This window comes from Anser anser (assembly GCF_964211835.1).
Source record: "Anser anser genome assembly, chromosome: 11".
NCBI lineage: Eukaryota > Metazoa > Chordata > Aves > Anseriformes > Anatidae > Anser > Anser anser.
In genome coordinates, this window is record NC_139732.1 from 22,132,519 (window position 1) to 22,152,485 (window position 19,967).

The window sequence follows — 19,967 nt, forward strand, 5'->3', positions numbered from 1 at the left end:
TGTTGCTTTGCAGCTGGAGTACTTAGATGGCATTTTTATTGGGCTTCACAGACATGCAAAATGCATTCATTAATGACTGAATGGTTGGATCTTCATTCCTGCATTTTTAGAAACCCTCCCATGCTGAGTTTAAAATTTGCCAGCCAGACGTACATCTCTAAATACCCCTTTACAAAGGGCAAAAAATATTGGTAGGGAGTGTGCCAGTGCTGGCTAGTATTACACACATCAATTTAAAGAAAGGGCAACATGAAAAGCAAGATTCCCTGCCTAGTCAAAATTCTCCATGGCAAACGTCTGGAGTTAAACCTGCCTACTTTGTCCTTAATTCACCTCGTGCTTGTTCAGCAAATGCAGCTCTGCTGGCCTCTGACAAGCACAACGAAGGGAGCTAGACAGACAATGCTGACTGTCACCATCAAAACAGGCAATTGAGGCACTGCAGACAAGAAATTTAAGATCAGAAATCAGGCATTAGGAGGGAAAAGGGACAATAAGCTCAATAAAAATCATTGAGTGTTAAATTTTGTTTCCTGGAGTCCCAAAAGCCCTTTTTTTTTTTTTAAACAGAACTTCTGGCCAGGAGTCACAGCGAGGTCTGTAGCCCAGCACTGCACAGCAGCCAGAAACCTCACTGCTTGTGCTGCTCAGGGTTAGATACATGTTCAAGGAACCCTAAAACATCAACAACAAAAGAAGGTAGAGTATTCCTTTAATTCTGATATATATATAAAAAAATCTAGAATCATATATCAGACCTTTTGCTGAATTTCCTTACATATAAGAAGCACGAGTGCATCCTTAAAGATCAGCACGCTTCTCAATGGTTTCATTCCTAGGTGACTTTGCACCATGACCTGCAGGGTGATTTGGGTATGAACAGCACTGCTGTGGACCCAACCACACATCTGTGCGTCGCATCCAGCAGAAACAACCCTAAAACCTGCACAGGCACCTTCCAAACCTGGCTGTGCTGTCTGAGCCGAGTCCTGCTGCCTGCTCACCAGGTAAATAGCGTGGTCAAAAAATGCAAGAGAAGGCTGGGCAGAAGGCAATCTGAGAGCTGCTAAAACACAACAACAAGCAAAAAAAAATCCTAGTTCCTCAAAGAGTAGAGTGAAAAAATGCTGATCCAGTCTATGCCACAAGTTATTTATACTATTTGGGTGGTACAGACTGGAGGGCTGTCCAGATGGGGGTACAAATACAAGGTTTTACACACTAATACGCTAAGGCTGGGACACTGAACTTTTAAAGCAACACAGCTTCAGTCACACAAAGGCTTTTAAAAGTTTAACTTTTACATTAGTGAAATAATTGCGTCCTAAGTGGATCAGTTATACTGAGTCAACCCTCAAGAAGTTGAAAGGCTGTCCTAAGTAGGAAACCAATTTCTCCCCTCCTTTTGAGGGCATGAAAGAAGATATGAAACAGCTGTCCGCAGAAAGATCATAAGCAAATCCTGTGTTCTGTGTGGTAATATTGCCACATACTTCTTTGTCTTGAGATGTTATTGCTTTTTGGAAAATAATGAAAATGTTCAACGGAAAGATAACAAGAAATAAAAACAACAAAAGCCGAAGGCGGAAGGTCAATGCAGAGAAGGACATACTTCTGTGAAGTCTCAGAAGTTTCCACATTTGAGCAAGAAACTGTGGTATTGCTCCTCTGTTTATGGATACTGTAAACACAAAACAGGAATGGGAAAGCAACCATTAAAGCAAGCTAATCGGCTGTGCTCTGACTCTATCCGGAGTGTCATGGGAACATGCAAGCCCTCCACCGCTGAAATTTCAGCACCGGAGAAATCACCACAGGAGGATTTTCCACTTGGCGTGTATTTCGCCCCAGCAGCCGTTGCCAGCTTGGGACTGAACCTTCGGAGCCGGTAGCGCCAAGAGTCCTCTTTGTCCAAGGAGCATTGTGAGTGGCATAAAAGAAAACAAGGGCGCACACAGGAGCAGAAAAAGCACGACACTGGCGGTGGGACTCAGATCACCCACCTACTCCGAGGTTAAACAGGCTTTTAGGAAAAAAAAACTTACCATTTTAAAGTGTCAGCACTTCAAAAGACTGGGCCTGTAGTATTTTGCCTGGAGAAGATCCAGCAGCTCTGCGCTGTGCTACTAGCGCACAGCACGACCTCAGGGAGCACAGGCACGAAGGTTTCCAATGCACTGACTTTGTCTCCCTGCTCCAAGGCAGGTTTGCCTTACTTAATCCACTCCTGAGGGATGTTTACTAACCTGCTGTTGCAAATCTCTGCTGAAACAGTTCCACAGCCTCTCTGGACAACCTACTGGAGCTCTGCAGTATAGTTAAAAAAATGTTTTTCTAATGGCTAATCTAAAATTTCACTCGACTCACAGATTGCACTCGTTTTTCTCATCCAAATGAAGACTAAGAACAGTGCAGCGCTTTCCCATTTTTAGTATGCTTTAAGTGATGGCAGAATGTTCTCCTTTGAAGAAAAAAAAAAGAAGAAAAATGACAGTTTCCTGAGGTATCCCTGCTACATAAGAGCGTTATCTGCCATAATTTAAAGAAAAACAGAAAGTTGCAAAAGACATAGGTATGTGAAAGCTAATAGGAAGGGCATATGAAGGGAGCTTGCAAATTCTTAATGACTTATCAGAGAGCTTGCAACTTCCATAAGGAGATTAATAAAATCCATGTTAGACCATGGGCAGAATCCTAGGCTGTACGCTGTAAAGTAGAAACTCAGACAAGCAGTAGTGTGTCACTTAGGATGGCATATAAATGCAGGCTTTGTAAGAAATGTCTCCTGTAGATGCCCAGGTTGCCACTCTGATCCAGTCTCCTTTACAAGGAGTATGGAGTGCACAAACAGGATGAAAATTTATTTGCCTTTAAATTTAAAATTTAATTAATTAAATTTTAATTTAATTTAATTTAATTAATTAAATTTATTTGCCTTAAAATCTAACTACTGCCTTTGTGTTAATTTTTATTCTGTCTTAGGTGGCGAGGTGGTTTAGCAGGAGACTAAATGTCAGCTATACATTAATTTAGCAGAAGACTAAATTCCAGCTATATGGCAACATGCATATAAGTCACAGTTAGTACCTCTTGAGACCCACCACAAACTTGAAACCGTAATAGGTTTCATACCATCTCCATCCAAAAGATGTGTACAGAGGGAAGCAGCTTCAAACATGCTATGGCTTTAGCATAGACCGGCTTTTCTGAGGCAGCACAAAAGGTGCAAGCCGTTTGTTCAACCCTGGCCCGTTATCCTGTTGGGCTGCGCACGTTGTAGGGAATGTTACAGGTCAGCTGAGGGCACGAGAAAGCAGCAACCAGGACATCTTTGCTAGGGAGAACTGCACAAAAGACTCCATTCATAGGTCATCAGATGTACCACCGGCAGCCAAAAGATTACATATTATAATACTGGGAGAAGAGAAAAACTGAAGATTACAAGTTATCAGGAGATAAAAAAGCTGCTGAGACAGAGGAATATAGGAAGGGTGGGGTTTATACACAAGACCAAAAATCTCATCTTGTTTACAGATTATAAACCCACGGAATTAACACATATTTATACATGAGGGACCGGGAGAGTGATTTACCCTCAACAGAAGGACCAAAGATCAGTGCAGAGGGAGGGAAGGTGATTCTGAAAATGCAAATTAAGATTATCATCTGCAAATGAAAAAAACAATTGTAAAGACTTTTAATGGTGTTAAAGAACTATCAAAGGTTTATTTTTACTTTTCCTTCTAAGAGGGGGGGGAAAAGTTCAGCAAAGCAGTCTGGGGAGATATGAAGAGGAGGGAGGTATATTCTGTGATAAGCCTCAGACAACGTTCCTGTTGAATGCAGGCACTGAGCTGGAAGAAAATAAAACCTCTGATAAAGCAAAAAATTCTGCAAAGACAGCACTAGTTCCCATAGCTGAGACAGGAATTAAAATGCTCACGTGCATACACATACCGCCCCCCTGCTAGCACAGAGACAGGAGGAACTATCCATAGTCTATTTATGTTTATTATACAGCTACTTTTATCCACGTTGAACAAAGTAAGGCTTGTACTATTCCCTGAACGTTTTGTTTGTTTATTTTTAAAAAACTGAACTCACACAAAAAAAGCAGACAGTAAAGCATATCTGTGTAGATTAGTTAATCAAAGGGGTTTGGAACAAAATATCTTCCTCGGTTTTGAGAGGATTTTTAAAGTGTATAAAGCAAATAAGCAAATAAGCAAAGAAAAAAAAGGGGGAGGGCGGAAAACTTGCTTTATCTTCCCATTTCTATAAACATTTGTTGGTTGTTAGTTGACAGACCTGAATGCTACTGTCAGCTGAGAGTCCTAATGAGTTCATTATACAGCGAGAGCACAGGTTTCTGCAGCCTTGGCTGAGCCAGGTGTCTGAGCCTTTCCCTACGAATGAGCTTTCCCTGTAAACTTGCCTGAGATGTTCCATACTTCAGTGAGGTAAATAAAAAAATGTCATAAATAAAATGCGCAAGTGTACTCAGCCCTTTACAAAGCAGAAGCTGGAAACATCGGACAAGCATGCACGAGATCAAAAGATGCTTGCAATACACTTCTGCTAGCTCTGAAATGCTTGGGATAGGACTGTTGGGTCTTATCCCCGATTCCCAGATTCTGCTGCAACCACACACCACATTCAAAAGAAAAAGGAAACGTACTCACCCCTTGCAATCTGAACGAAGCCAAGAATGATGATCAAAGCCAGTGCCAGCAGTTTTGCCGCAGCAAAGGCATCCTGAACACGAGTAGCAGCTTTCACACTGTAACAGTTCACTGCTGTGAGGAGCACTGAAAGAAATGGACAAGAAGAGACACATCAGTTTTCAGTAAAACAAATTATGACAAATTGGTATTTGCTTTTTGCCAAAACCTAAACAAATGTGAAGTGTCTCTTAAAAAAAAAAAAAAACAAAAAGCAACGAACACATTCCATGAAGTTCACGAGTGCAACTACATGCAATGGTTTCAGGAGTTCCTTTCTAGTGACTTGACAGAGTCGAGACCATTCCGTATCACACCAGCCACAAGCAGCCTTCAGTCGCTGAGGATCACATACTGACTTCTTTCAGCCTGAAGTTCAGAACGCTGTGGTCTTCTGCAAAAATTTGCCACGTTTTGAGTAACAAACTTCAAGTTTTGAGTTGTTTTGTCCAGGATCTGAAATAGCAACTTGTCAAAAACCAAGACCCTGCAGCTATGTACTTCTCTATTCCATTTCTCATTTTTGCAGCAGGCGGTTTGAATGGTGCATGCACCCCTTGGGACGGGGAACTGCCCTTCTGCACTGGAAAGTACATTTCTGAGGGTATACAAATAAAAGTGGTTACCGCAACCATTAGCAAAGTACTCGGCTGCAATCCCTCTTAAGTTGATCCAATTAATGTTGCAGTTGCATGGAAACACCACAAAAATGTCAGGACAACTTCCAGAAGTGATGTATTGTTACTTGTTTAACAATAGCACCTAAAAGGCTGAGGCCAGGTTGTGCTGCCCACTGAAGAAAAGAAAAGAAAAAGAAAGCAGCCCTGACACAATCAGCAACCTACGAAACAAAAAAAAGCCTGCAGGTCAGCAGTGCAAAGGGAAGGGAACCCAGATCTGATGAAATCCTCAAGCTGTTGCCAAACACAGCACTTGCTGGCTGAGTTTCATCTGCTTTGGAGAAAATAATGGTTAAAACCTTTATTGATTGTCCAAACCACTTGGTATTTCTGTGCCCTGGTCATCCTCTGCTCCCCAGAGCTTGCTACAGAGACGGGCAAATGTCACACGGAGAATGACAGTGCCCCACGTGCTGGATGCCCTCCCCTCCTCCTTGTCCCCGTGCACTAAGCCACCCCTCGTTCCCTCCACGTTCCCTCCGCGTCCTGCCAGCCGGCTTGTCACCACCACTGCCCGCGACATGCCCCCGGGGCCAACCAGTCACCGAGCAGCTCGGGGAGGAGTGGATGGACGTCAACCTTCCCTCTTTAGCCGGAGGCTTCTCCCTGCAGGCTCTGATCCTTTCCCACTCAGGTTGCAGCTTGTATTTTTACTCCGCAGGAGCCGGGCAAGCTTTTCTAAAGCTGGGAGAGGACGGAGCAAGGCAACCGGCGCTGCTCCGTTACAGGATATGCTCGAATAAAACCTGGCTACTGCGTTCCTTCGGATGCCTGCCACCCATTTCCCTTTCATTCTGGCAAAGGCTCCTTCCTACATCCTGCAGCTCATTTTCACAGGACCCCCCCTGCCCTTGCCAGAGCCAAGCAGCTGCTCCCCCAGACATTCAGGCTGGACACAGATGACCCTCCAGAGGTTATCGGCTATATCTGCATTCCCAGTTTAAAGCCCAGAGCATTTGGTGCGGGTATTTCAGCCTTCATCAGCCTCCAGAGGAGATATGAGGGGGGCCCAGCAGCACCTTCACCAGGTCAGAGCTCTGTCTCCAGGAGACTGCTGGTGCAGGCTCCAGCCCAAAGCCTGTCCCCACAGGGCTGAGCCACGTGGGGTGCTTCAGAACAGGGGGCAGAAGGCTGATAAAGGCAGAAATACCAGGAGCTGCACGGCTTGTGCCCTTAGACACACACAGAGCATCACAGGGAAAACCCCAATTCTCCTCTACCCTAAAGCAGGATCCAAAACACAGTCCCGTACCCAACTGAGCGTACAAGTACACTTGAAGGACATGGACACCATCGTGCCCTGTACTCACCAGCCCATCTCCAGTTTGAGATGGGTGGATGGGAGCAGCGGTGCCTGCCTTTGCTCCCTGCCTTGCAGCGGGGAGTACCATTTTTTCTCATCAGCTCAGAGCGAAGGCACGCTCCCACAGCCTCCCGCCCTGCTTTCCAGGCAGGGCACGAGTGGGACTAGCGCAAAAAAAACTGCAAAGTGAGAAATAAAATGATGGGAGGAGGAACGAGCACTGACATTTAAAAGGGTCTTATCAGTTGTCTGCCGCCCTGCATCATGCCCTGCCTGCGAGAAAGCAGCCGCGCTGGTAAGAGCTCAGGAAATCCCAGAGCCCACAGCAGGGCCAGGAACAGCCTTGCTGGATCTTACAAACACTCAGATGTGCCCACGGCTGGCATCAGAGGCCCTGGTCTTCAGGGACTCCAGTTTCTGGGGCTGACAGCAATGATTAAATTTAGGGTTCCCGCTCGAGTGAGCGCTGCGGAGTGACAGGATTTCCTGGTGACTCAGAGCACACACATCGGCAAGAAGGGATGCAAATTGCATCAGTCATTCACACACCGGTCTGAGAGCCTGCGACGGCCACGGCACATCGGTGATACACAGCAGGCTAAGAGGATTTATGTTTCCATGTACTGCTCAGCTAAGGGCTGCAGAAGCAGCTTGTAGGGGATCTTTAGGTGGGGAAGAACAAAGCCAGTCCCAGTGCAGCAGAAGGCATGTCCCAGATGCCTGCTTTCAGGACCGTTGGCTTTTTTCCTCTCCCTCGCAAAGCCCTAGGACCTAACATCATTTGAACACAAGAGTATAAAGTTCGGAAAAATGAGAGAGACGGAAATCTTTACAAAGAAAAGCAAGGGATCCAAACCCACAAGAACAAAAGCCAGCAGTAAATAAGGAATTTCAGATTCAATTTTTTTGGGGGGGGGATCATGAAGTTGAAGCCCATTTGGCACGTTGAGGGTGTCCGGGCACTTGGGAGTTGGTGAGAGCGAACTGACCCAGAGCGGCAAGGCCGACCTGCCTCGTTTTGGCCGACCTGCCTCCACACAGAGCAGAGAAGAGGGGCTGAGGAGCGGCGCTGAGGCCGGTCACGCTGCCTCTATCGCGCGGCCCCCCCGCCACGTGCTGCTCCAGGCAGATAGGCCCCGGCGCAGACACCACGTGCGCGGCCTTGGAGGCCTTTCAGCACCAAGCCGCAGGCCAGCAGTTAGCAGGGCCACAGCTCTATCACCCTGCAGCAAGAGACCCAGACACGTCTACACAGATATACGGGAGAGGAGAAAACACTGAAATATACAGCAAGGTCAGCTTGTTGTGTGTCCGCGCTACGGGGAGGCCGGGAAGAGGAGAGAAGGAAACCGTGAAGTAACACTAAGCACATACAACAGCTCGTCTCCCAAAAACACCTCTGGTGAATCCTACTGGGGAGGGAACCGAGGATCCAGGATTCACTTCGACCAGCGATTATGCTAAAAATAAACCTCTCCTTGTTTACAGAGGGATATTTAAAGGATGAGCTAACCCATCTAAAAGCACACTTTTCCCGTTAGTGAGGGCAGCCCTTGGAGGTGCACCATTTACATTCTCTTCCCCATTTAGGCATTCTGTTTCTTTGACAATAGCTGGTTCAGCCTCCCCGGTAACTACCGACTTCGCCGGGATCGTTTTTCATGTTCTGGTTCTGTACGAAGTCTGCTGCTTGGGCTGCAGGACTGCAACAGTGTACATAAAAGGCAAAAGCTTCTACACGGTCCCAAACCGAAAAGCACCACAAGCTTCTGTATTCAGCCCTTAAAAACATATCAGTGCCAGATAACCAGGCTTTGCAAAAATAAGAAAACACTTAGGGCCAGAGACTCTGAATAGGGCTGAGATCTTCCATGCCAGTCATGACTCAGAGTCCTTCAAGCCACGATCTCTTTGCTTTGCTTTTCCCACCATGGAATAATATTTGTCTTTCCTCAAGGAGTGTGGTAGAGTTATTACACTTTAATGTTTTCCAACATAAGACAGGCTAAAACAAAACAAACCAAAACCAAAACAAAAACAGTCTCACTCACTAGAAAGACTCGTACAGACACCGACACGAAGCAACAGACCAAGTGCTTTTTCATTAAAACTCCAACACAAATTCCAGTGGTTGCTCAACTTCTCAGGAGACCAGAGGGCTAGGGTTTCTTAAAACACGACGTTTTACTCCTTTTTCATTCCTTTAATCTGAGATGCTGCCCTGTGAAGCAGGGGCTGAGGGACTCCTGGCGCCACTCCATTCACCTGAAATGAACTGCTTTACATGAGCAACAGGGAAAGCTTCACAGCCACAGCTACACTATAAACCAGCGCCGTGATACAACGCAGGGAAAGATCAGACCACACTGCCCTAATTTCCGTAGCACCCTTCCTAAAGCTACCACTGCTGGCAGGTGGTTGTCAGAAACCAGCTCGGCAGCGAGGCAGACCTTCGGTGCGATCTGTCGGGGCTGTTCTCAGGAGTGATTCTAGGAATAAGAATTTCAGCACAATCTGAAGTGACACGACCTGCCTGATCCAGCAGCCCCTCTCCAAAGGCTTTACATAATTGGGATAACAGGAGTGAGAGTGCTGCAGAGATCTGAAATGTAAAAGAGGATACTTTTTTTTTTTTTTAAATCCTTGTTAGAAATTAAAAAGATATTCAGCTGTAGACAGAATGTACTCACGAAATATTACGTACCCCTTCATCTCTCCTGGTGACTTCTCATACGAAATAGCCCAGCTGTTAGGGGACCTTCACTCCGCGCCACTCAAGCCACTTCTGGCACGGGGAAGGTAACAGTACCTGGCAGCCAGGGGCTTTCAAAGAGACATTTGGCTTTATAAAGACAACAGCGGGTCCAGTTTCAATTATTTATCTGTCCTAGCAGTCCCAAATGGCTTCAGGCATGTCACTTAACCTGTTCTGCTGGCACTCGCAGGCACAACTGGGTAATTTCCCCATTACACTGATAGGAACGAAGGATAAATTGACTAAAACAACATAGGATCCAGCACAGTATCTCCTCTACTCCCACTCCCTCTTATTTTATGAGCATATTCCTTTGGACTTCATGGTCTCAAGTTCTAAGATCCCTCCCAGATATGATTTCTGGGTGACAATGGGAATAAATCCCTACAAAGCAGATACAGAAAGGGATTGTGACAGTCCCCACACAGAAGAAGGCCGTGATGAATGCAGTATGTGCAACAACATCTCCCGTGTCTAAAAAGCAAGGGCAGGACGTAGTAAAGCTCCCCTGTGGGCACGTAGTTCTGCCCAATGCAAACAGTACATGAATGGAGCCCTAATACAGGTAAACCAGGGCTCGGCATTTATGATGAAATGGTCTTGGCAATTATTCCCTAGAAAAGGGCTGGGCTGCAACGGGTAATGGAAGGCAGCCAAGGACTGGAGATGGAGTAAAGACAGTGTTTGAGGTGGCTGCATTTGAAAAAATGCAAATGGACAAGCAGCAGATCTACAGCCCTGTGCACTCATCCTCATTCACAGGGGGGAAAAGGGTCCGATTCCAGCAGCCTATGTAATTTGCTGACTGGGAGAGTTTGCTTAATGCCTTCCCAAGACCTTTAGCAGCTTTTCAGGTGAAGCACTTGTGAAATGGGTGTAAGAACTCTTGAGATACTGGAACAGCTGCCTTTGTGCTGTGTGTGAGGTTACACACTACCTGGGGAGCCTTGCATAGTATCAGTTTTGTCCTTTATTTCCTGTATGTTTCCCTGGCCTTGGTCTGCAGTGCTTCCTACTTCCTATATAATTCTGTATACGCCTCTATAACGAAGATGAATGTATATAAGCAGCTTGCTTTAATACATAAATTCAGTTAACTTACTGCAAGTCACCCATGGATTCCTATTCGTGGTATTTCAAGACCGGAATGAAAGGGCATAGCAGGGCAGGGAAATTTGTGGAACACGGTGTGGGAAAGAATGAGGAAGAATGAAGGGAAATGCTCCACCTCAGCTCTCCTACCAGGAAAACAGGGACTGTAACGCTGACCACACGCAGAGGATGAATCATGCACTAACTCCTGTTTATATCTCACACATTTCTGAAGTACTTAGTCCTTACAATCCTAAAATGATGCTTCCATTTACCTCCTGCCATGGGGTAATGTTAATTTTCTCCTCGTAATTACAGAACAGTTCCCAGCTCCTTTCCACTGCTGCGTCCTAAAGCAAAAGCTGCTCCTTCTTCTCTTTGTAAAGTGCAGACACGTTTTGTCTCCTAGCTAGGGCCGCGCACCCAAGTTTCAAGCAGAGACAAGGCAAGCTGTGTATATGGCCACCAAGAAACAAACCCCAGGGATGACACCAGTACATGGCACAGAAACAAAGCAGTCCACAAGCTTTAAAGAGAACACACTGCCTGGCGAGAACTGCTGCCTAAGCCCACGAGAGGTTAGACACGTCTAAAATAAGAGTTACTCTACGTAGTACAAACAAGTAAGGGCACTACGCTGACTACAGTAGTTTAAACAGGTTGGACTAGATGATCTCCAGAGGTCCCTTCCAACCTCAACCATTCTGTGAAACCAATCCCTTAACTATTTACTAAGGCCAAAAAAAACCCCAACACCTTACATTCAGGCAGCTGTGAAGCCACAGAGCCTCCCCGTAGCCTCAGGTACCTATTTCTAGCAGCACAGCCTAACACGAGACATGCATACAAGGGTGTGCACAGAAAATGGGTAGGGAAATTTCAACTCGATACTGAGTGAATCCTTATGCCCAGCACATTGGTAGAGAGAAAAGGCAGAAAGAAAAGCTCTGCAGGTATTTCTTCAAGGACCACTCCCTGGGGAAACGAGGCTATTGGAAAGGAGCACTTGGCCCCAGAGAGAATGTGTCTATATTAAAATTAACGTATATTAATAATAATCCCACCCGGAAGCAGTTTCCTTTTCATTTTTCTTCCCAGAACAGCAATGCTGAGGAATTAGGGGATGAGCACATCAAAAAAAAGACAGGTGAAAGGAGAAGGCAAAATCCCACTGGAGTTAAGCGGGATCCTTTCCAGAGCCACCTCCCAGCTGAGACCGTGAACCCTGGATGTCTCTAACAAACGGCCCTTTTGGCTAGCTTCCGCCAACAAAAGAAATGTGGTGTGTGGCATGGAGGCTATACAGCCGGTGCTTTCACTGATTACAGAGTGGGGAAAAAAAAAAAGAGGAAAGAGGTATCTACACCCTGGACAGAGGAAGAAGAGGGTTAGCAACAAGATGCACGTGACGATAACCACCTCCAGACAAGATGGGAAGAACAGAAGAACCACCACCCTGGGGAAAGGAATGCTTCTCACTTCAGTTCATGTTGCACAGGACCACGAAGAGAGGGGCTGTAAAGCTGGCCGCTGTCACAGCCCCATCTCTCAGCCACCTTTCAGTTCCAGGAAGCCTCTGGTGCTGTACCAGGCTCAGGAAAGGCACCCAGAGAAGTTAGCACCAAGGGGGGGATAACGTGAGTATTTCGTCATGTATCACAGCTCCCAGAAGCATCCACACCCTCAAATTTCCAGAACTCTGCAAGATTAAATTAACAAGCACTTACTTGCCACCTCTCGAGAGCTGTGCCAACCTAGTGCAGCACGGGGCAGAAAGGCAGCACGAGGGACTGCCCAAAGGAAGAGCTCAGCGAAGAATTTCAGGTTTGCAGATACTGCAGAGCCTGGATCTCGAGCTGAACACGATTACCACCATTTCATACAAATTATCTTCTAAACAGCAAACAAAACCTTACCGATATTTTATGTGCACATTAAGCCCCACAGACATGTCACCAGCCTTACAAAACAGATGGTCAGCTACTCCAGATTCTTACCTGGATCACGATTATGCTACGCTTACACAGAAGCACCTTCCCCTCGCTGTACTGAATTAGGTTCCACAAATCCTCAGGAAGGTGGCTGGCCTTCAGCACTGAGTGCTAAATCCCGGGTCGTGAACTTAATGAAAAATTCCAAGCAGGTTTTAGTGAAAATCACGCTACCTATGCCACGCAGGGGGGCAGAATTCAGCTCTGTAGGCTGCCTGGCAAGAAACTGCTTCCTTATCCATCGCGTTTGGATTGGGACACGCTGGGACTGCCAGACTACTGGAATGCTTGAAATACTCAGCGATGTTGCTTTGAATTAGACTGATTATGGGGAGTTTCTCTGAAAAAGCCTTCCCAATTTGTTCATGTTAGAAGAGCAAGACTCCAAAGGATCTCAGCGGTAATGTAAATCATTCAAATACAATAAAATTTAATGGGACATTTGTTGCGAGAGCCAAGAGAGGGGTGCCAAGAAATGCAGTAGTTGCTTGCTGTGTTACAAGAGCCCTCCAAGCCCTCATCCATTTCAGGAGAGCCCTGCTAGTGTCAGAGGCTATTTTCATTAATGCTACTCTCTCTAATTAAACGCAGATTTTAAGAAAGCAATCTCTGTCTTGCAACGTTGGCTGTACAGCAGGGATCCTACAGAGACCCCTTCCTTCCATTCTGATCAAACAAGTTCACGTTTACAGATACAGCTGAGTTACTGAATCTAACTGACAGAGAAAAAAAAAGCCTTCAGAGCTTCACACCTTGCTTGGCCTGGCAGATGAATTCCAAGCATCAACGCTGCAGAACAAGCCCATCTTAGACAAGTATAAGGTGTTTTGTGCTTGCTTTACTTACCGTCTAATAGCTGATGAGTTCAAAATCCACCCACAGCTTCACTTGAAATCTGGGTAGCTGTTTGACCAGCTGTTTAAAGTAAAACATCAGTACCAGATAAAGACGTTCCTGCTTTCGACACGTGCGGTTTCTAGTTGAAATGCTGCCACTGAATATTCACTTATAGATTATAGCTATAATTTGGCAAGCATTCAAGGCATGTCCTTGCACACTTTTGCCAGACCCTGGATTTGATGCTATTCTCCTTTAACTCACCATGTACTCAGGGGGCTGGCAGGCACTTAGGCTTCCATATGACACGTGCTGGTAGATATAACTCAACTCTGCACTGACTGCTACTATTCTTCCACTGTTAGGATGCTCATAACAAAAGAGACAAATGACAAGTATGTGATTATTTTGCTGGAATTCCACGCTAGCAGAAGGAGTGCCCAAAGTAATATTTCAGAAGTGGCAAAGGAAGCCCAGTGAACTCTGCAGGAAGATTAAAATAGTGGAGCTTTGGCAGCAGCAGATATCGCTGCAGCAATGCTGGGGTTATTATTGCCAGATTAGCATATATGATTAATAAGTGATAAAAGACTTGCGAAGCTAACGCTCAAATCAGTCATTTGACATTGAAGATCAAGAGTAAAATTATATGCAACTGGCAGAGTTTCTCAAGCTTCTGTGGAGCAGATTATGTTGCCAAGTATAAAATAACCTGTTATGCAGCACACAAGGGGTGCGTAGCAGGCTGTGTGTAAGAATGTGTGTAGGAAGAACAGTTCAGGCACTTGTGAAACACCAAGCAAGAATGAGTTCATGTCTGGAAACAACATTATCCCGTCTCCCCTCTCTACAGGAAATTTATTGTACTACAGTTCAAAGAGCTATCACATGCTGAAAAATCTTCAAATTAGCAGCTGGAAGTAAGAACTATGTATGTTATCTTTAACCGGATAATTTGAAACTTCCTATCTTTGAGCCACCTCCAGAACATACACAAGCATTGGGCTACGCTCTGTGATTTTTAATGATTTTTGTTAAGATTTATCAGTTTACCAATACTGATGTTATCAGCTATGAGAAGTCAGGACCTAGTAACTGTCCCTCCATCTTCTCTCAAAGGGGCAAAGTTGGTTTACAAGAGATCATATTTGGGGGAATTCAAATGGCTCTTGAATTTTCATGCCTATCCAAAAATTCTCAGTTTCACAAACTTTAACTTATTCTGTTACAAAATACTTAGATATCAGGTGGAGTTTACATTTGTTATCCTTTAGCATTTGCTTTTTATGACTTATCAGCCTTAGAAATATCAGACTTCTAATCTTTCGCATTAAATGACATGCAGTTTATATGACCGTAAGCTACTTAAGTAACCCACAGCCTGAAAACCGCTAATTAAACTACCTGCAAATTCTTACACCTAGGGAGCACTGGGCGTTTCACAGTGAACATAAAATAAGCCACACTAACGACAAACTGCTTGACCCATCTTGCTACAGGAAGACTTCCTTGTAGTGAATTCTCACACTTTTATTTGCCAACCTTAATTAAGCATCCGTGATGTCTTGTGGAATATGCCCTGCATACCAACTGACTGTAGATTACGATCTTGATTACAAAAAATACCTTTTTGAAGTTAAATTCTACTTACCACCCACCTTGTTTTCTTTAGCACATTAAGAGGAACAAAATTCCCTCTTCCAACCATATTTTTTCTTTCAAGACTGTGATTTATTTAGACTATCTTAATGCCTCGGAATCCAGTTTCTGCATTCCATGGTGACAAATACTGAACAACACATAATTTATTCAACTGTTCAACACCAGTAACACCTGAAGGGGAAACAAGTAACTTCGTATTTCTCCTCTTATTAGAAACCATACAGTCAATTACATTTTACGTTGACACATAAACTTTGCAAAGAATACAGCTGGTACTGTTTTAGATGGCTGGGCTTTGCCTGCATAAGTCATCCACTGTTCAGGGCCCCAAATTCCCCCATTGCTTCTCACACCATTCTTACCCTCTTTGAGATAACTTATTAGCATATGCTCTAGAGTATATGACCATTTTTCCTACACTAAGGCTCCTGAAAAAAAAACACAACAAAAAAACCACAAAGTCACTGGGTAGGGGTATGCCTGGAACAACCACATAACAAGCGGCTTGTTAGTCCGTAGAAGCTTTGTGTGATTTGCTTAGTCCTTGGACCAGATTTACTTCGTTTATTGTTCCCATTTCATGATGTGGTTTTGGCACCAGACAGTAGGAAAGCTAACTCCAGAAATCAAAGTTGCAGAGAATTAACTTGCTGAAGGCAATGCACGATGAACTAACCTTTTAAAGCAGAGGAGACAAAGAACGATTTAACCCAAAGCATAAACAACCTAGTAGCCAGGGGTGGTGGGAGTAAAGTTTAAAGAAGAAACACATGGAAATGACGCAGATTTGTGGAACCAGCAACTCTTTCTTTGGCATTTCAAGGTAAAGGTTCAAGAACAAATTCTGCTTCGGGAAAACTACTAATTGCTAGCATAAGAAAGCTGCAGAAACTTACACTACTTATTAGAGAAGAAAAAGCGGGAAGGAGAGCTGGCATCAAGAAGCGTCATGATGCAATCCGCCCTGTCTCTGAAGAGATCTCGCCACGGGCAAGTCTACTTTACACTCGTATTTATTTTCTGATCAGTAAAATGGGAACAGAGACACCTGATCCAAGCTCTTTTGGCAAAGTTCCTGTAGATGAAAAGTGGGTTATTCTTGATTATGTTGTTAATTATTGTACGGTTTGCTGCCCTGCTGTTGCTTCTGTTGTATCTGCTAGCTAGTCATACAAAGTATGTATCAAAAAACTTGGTCAGCGTGTGCGTGAAGACATTTACAGATAATATATCTTCCCATAAAGACCACGTGCTACAACTTGTGAATGCCTGCGATCCTCAGAGGGTGAAGGACTCTAACACAATCCCCCTTTGGACAGCACAAACTGGCTTCTCTTCACCACCTCAGAAAATAAAAATTACGCAACTAACTTTCTACACCAAATAAATGTTTTATATAAATAAATAAATAGAACAGAATAGATCTCTCTGAATGTGTTTCTTTACAATGGCACAGGAACTACCAGCGGAGTGGAACACTGACTGGCTATGAAATAAGGAAAGAAAGGCAGAAAATTATCCAGTATTTAAAGAACGGGGGATCTGGATGGGGTGACTTTGCAGTTGCCAGAGGAACACAAAATGGGGCTTCACTGGCAAAGCCACAGACCTCAAGATACCAGAGAAAAGATGAGAACTGCAGCAGCACGTGGCACAGCAGACACCAGCAGCCGTTAGGTTCATTGTGGCACGAATGAACTCCTCTGTGTGGCACCCGCATTTGCTAGCAAAAAGAAAGCAATAACCCCAGTTTCCAAGCATGGTGTCCGTGCACATGGAGCAAAGAAATGCTTCAAAAGCGGTGCAGCAAACAGCTGGGTGGTGCAGCACAGGCCACCTTCAGCACCAACTGCTAGCAGCAGATAATTCCCCAGCCCCAGCAGCTCCCACCCCAGCCTGCATTCAGCAGCCCCGCAGTGCTGGGGGCAGCAGAAATCCCATCCCAGCGCACGCACCAAACCCGCACCGCATTTATCGCGGGTGCTCGCTGCATGTCCCAAATCACAGGGGCTCCTTAGGCCAAAATCGCCAGCTAGGGAATCCTTGTGCTTGAATTATTTGGGACGGTGCCGTGCTTTCTACTCTCGTCATTCAAAACTGAGCCTAAAACGCGCCTGCAACCAGCACGGGGATGGAGCAAGAGCACGGCGAAGGGCCGGGCTGCGGGCGGCCAGCTGCTGCGGCTGGGTTTTGCTGCGTGCAAGGAGGAAATTGGTGAGTGAGCAGGAGCCACGTGTGGCCGTGCAGCAGGACAGCGGCTACTTACGGACACACAGGCAGGCCACCAGCTTGGCAGCATCGTCGGGCACCGGGCAGGTGGGGAAGATGGGCTTGAGCAGGTAGGTGGCGAAGACCAGGGCCACGATGTACTGCGAGGAGGGCCGGATGATGAGCAGCTCTATCCAGAGCTTGAGGAAGGCGGGCAGCGAGCCGTACACCTCCAGCATGTAGGCATAGTCCCCGCCGGACTTGGTGATGGTGGTGCCCAGCTCGGCGTAGCAGAGGGCCCCCACGATGGAGAACGCCCCGCAGACGGCCCACACCACCAGCGACAGCCCCGGCGAGCCGGCCTGCCGCAGCACGCCGGTGGGGGTGACGAAGATGCCGGAGCCGATGATGGTGCCCACGATGATGGCCACGCCGTTGAGCAGCGTGATGGAGCGCTGCAGGGCCACCCCTTCTCCCTCACCCTCGGCGGCGGCGGGCGGCGAGGGCGAGCGGGCGCAGCCGTTCTCCTGCGCCCCTCCGCCCGCCGCCTCCAGCATCTTCTCCATCGCCTGCTTCTCCTCCTCCTGAGCCAGCGAGGAGGCCGAGCCCGCCGGGCTCCTCTTCTTCACCGTGCTGGCGGGGCCGCCGCTGCCCGACATGGCGGCGGGGCGCGGAGCGGGGCGCGGAGCGGAGCGGGGCGGGCGCGGCCGGGCGCTGGGCCGCCACCATGCAGCCGCCCCTTTTGTGCCCTGTGAGGCGCCGGGGGGGGGGGCGAGCGGGGAGGGACTCTGGCATGAGGCGGGGAGCGGCCCGCCGGGACGGCCTCCTCGCCGAGGGGAGGAGGAGAGGAGGAGAGGAGGAGGAGGAGGATGGAGGGGAGGTGGCGGCGCCGCCGCCCGCCCTTACCGCCGGGTCTCTCGCGCAGCGGAGCGAGGCGGGGGGCGCACGCTCGGTGCCAGAAATTCAGCAAAACCCGCATCTCCCCCTGCCTCTGCCGCCGGTGTAACGCCGTATCCACACAGACACTGAGCCAGGGCCTGCTGCTGTGTCACCCTCCTTTCCGCAGAGGCACTGCAGGAAGCTGCCTGCCATTTCTCATCGATCACCTGAAAGATTGTATATATTTTTAAAGCCAATCTGGCAAGCGCACACGCAAAGACAAGCGACCTCCGTCCCACTATCTCAATGAATTGCCTTGTGAATGTCCTTGGATGCAAGTTCGCAACGGTGCCTAAGAACCCGATTCTTTAACAAACGCCCCTTGTCCTTCTAGGATAGGAGATGAGTTACAGGCAAAAAGCCTCGAAGCTTGGACTCCGAGCAACAAAAGCTGCCACTGAGAGCTGGACACGGTACCTTTGAGGAGCTGTAGCTCAGCAAGCGAGTCCTGCTGTCCTACAAGAAGTCGTGCCCAAGCTCCCAAACCCAAGGCCGGTGTCCTTCCTGCCCGTACCACACTCCTTGCAAGTTTGACACCCACCAGCGCAGGCACTAGGGTGGGTCAGGAGGTTTTCTGGAAGACACCTCCGAGAAACGTGAGATCTGCATCTCTGGGAAAGAGGCAACAGTTTAGTAGCGTCTGCAGGTAACTTGCACAGGTACCTGGCATCATGACCCGTTTGGACCCTCCGAGGAGAGCTGGGCTCTCTCGAGCAGCATCCCGAAGCTCTTATCAGAAGCTGACACCTAGCGGCTGCTCACCACAACTGCACGAGGACTCCAGCGCTTCTCGATTTATGTAAGCATCCCTATTCAGGAAGGGAGCCTAGACAAAAATTACATCTGCACCGAGCACGTTTTTCTAGTTTTCAAAGAGAGACGGGATCCCAAAGAGATTGTATAGACTATGAAAAGTAATAATAATTAAAAAAAACACACATTAATGCACTGAGGACAATATCACAATTTTCCTGAAAATCCCAAGTATTTTTTTCAGCCTACTAGCTTAACAGTAGCCCTGTCACCCAGGCTATATGATTGCAATCTAAACGAATTATTTTTCAAAAGATTTACCAACATTTACTTGTTACCATATCTCATTTATCCTAGGCAAAACATTCACAGGTCCATACAATTAGGAAAAAACCAAGTGCATACTACATAAAGGATTGCCTGGGTGTTAGCCTCGCTACACAAGGATCCAGCAGACGAGACTGGAACTGGAGCAAGATGCATGCTTCAGACATTTTCAGAAGAATGCTCAAATTTAGCTGCACATCTGAGTGAACAAAATCATTCAAGAGATTTACTTCACCAGTGCTCTAGACCTGGTTCTTACCTGAAGACAAGTAAATTAACCGCTAGCCAATTGGTATTTTACTCCTGATAGTACAGCTAATTCGCAGAAATTTCCACTAGCTTTCAGAACAATGGGACCAAGTTATCTTTTTCTCTCTGCATCCAATTCTTCCAGAAGGGAAATTATTAACAGTCTGGCAGCCAAGAATTTGCAGACTTCAGGCTCAGCTTTGACATCATTTCTGTTTGGAAATCCCGGGATCAAGAAGCAGTGGAGTAGTAGCACAACTGCCACTGAACTGCCAATTCTGAAGTCAACACATACCTGGCTCTACTGCATATTAACCAGAGTTAATTCTGCAACTGTTTCTCCATTTGTACACTGAGAAAATACCTGCTTTGCAGTTGTGGTGTTAGGGTGTGTTCAGGTAGCGCTTTGCATCTTCAAAGCACTTCACAAGTGCTAAGTATTAGTATTAT

At 46.5% G+C, this 19,967-nt stretch overlaps 1 protein-coding gene across 1 annotated transcript in view; it reads right to left on the minus strand.

The window, feature by feature from the left end:
• The window catches only part of SLC7A5 (solute carrier family 7 member 5), a 39,906-nt gene extending 21,884 nt beyond the window's left edge, over positions 1 to 18,022 (minus strand). Inside the window, exons 1-2 of the mRNA XM_083851612.1 lie at positions 17,308 to 18,022; positions 4,683 to 4,808 (exon numbers count right to left, since the gene is read on the minus strand). Of these exons, the coding sequence (XP_083707738.1) occupies positions 4,683 to 4,808; positions 17,308 to 17,908 (727 nt within the window). The 5' untranslated portion in view covers positions 17,909 to 18,022. The remainder of the gene's footprint in view (positions 1 to 4,682; positions 4,809 to 17,307) is intronic.
• Between the last annotated feature and the right edge of the window lie 1,945 nt (positions 18,023 to 19,967).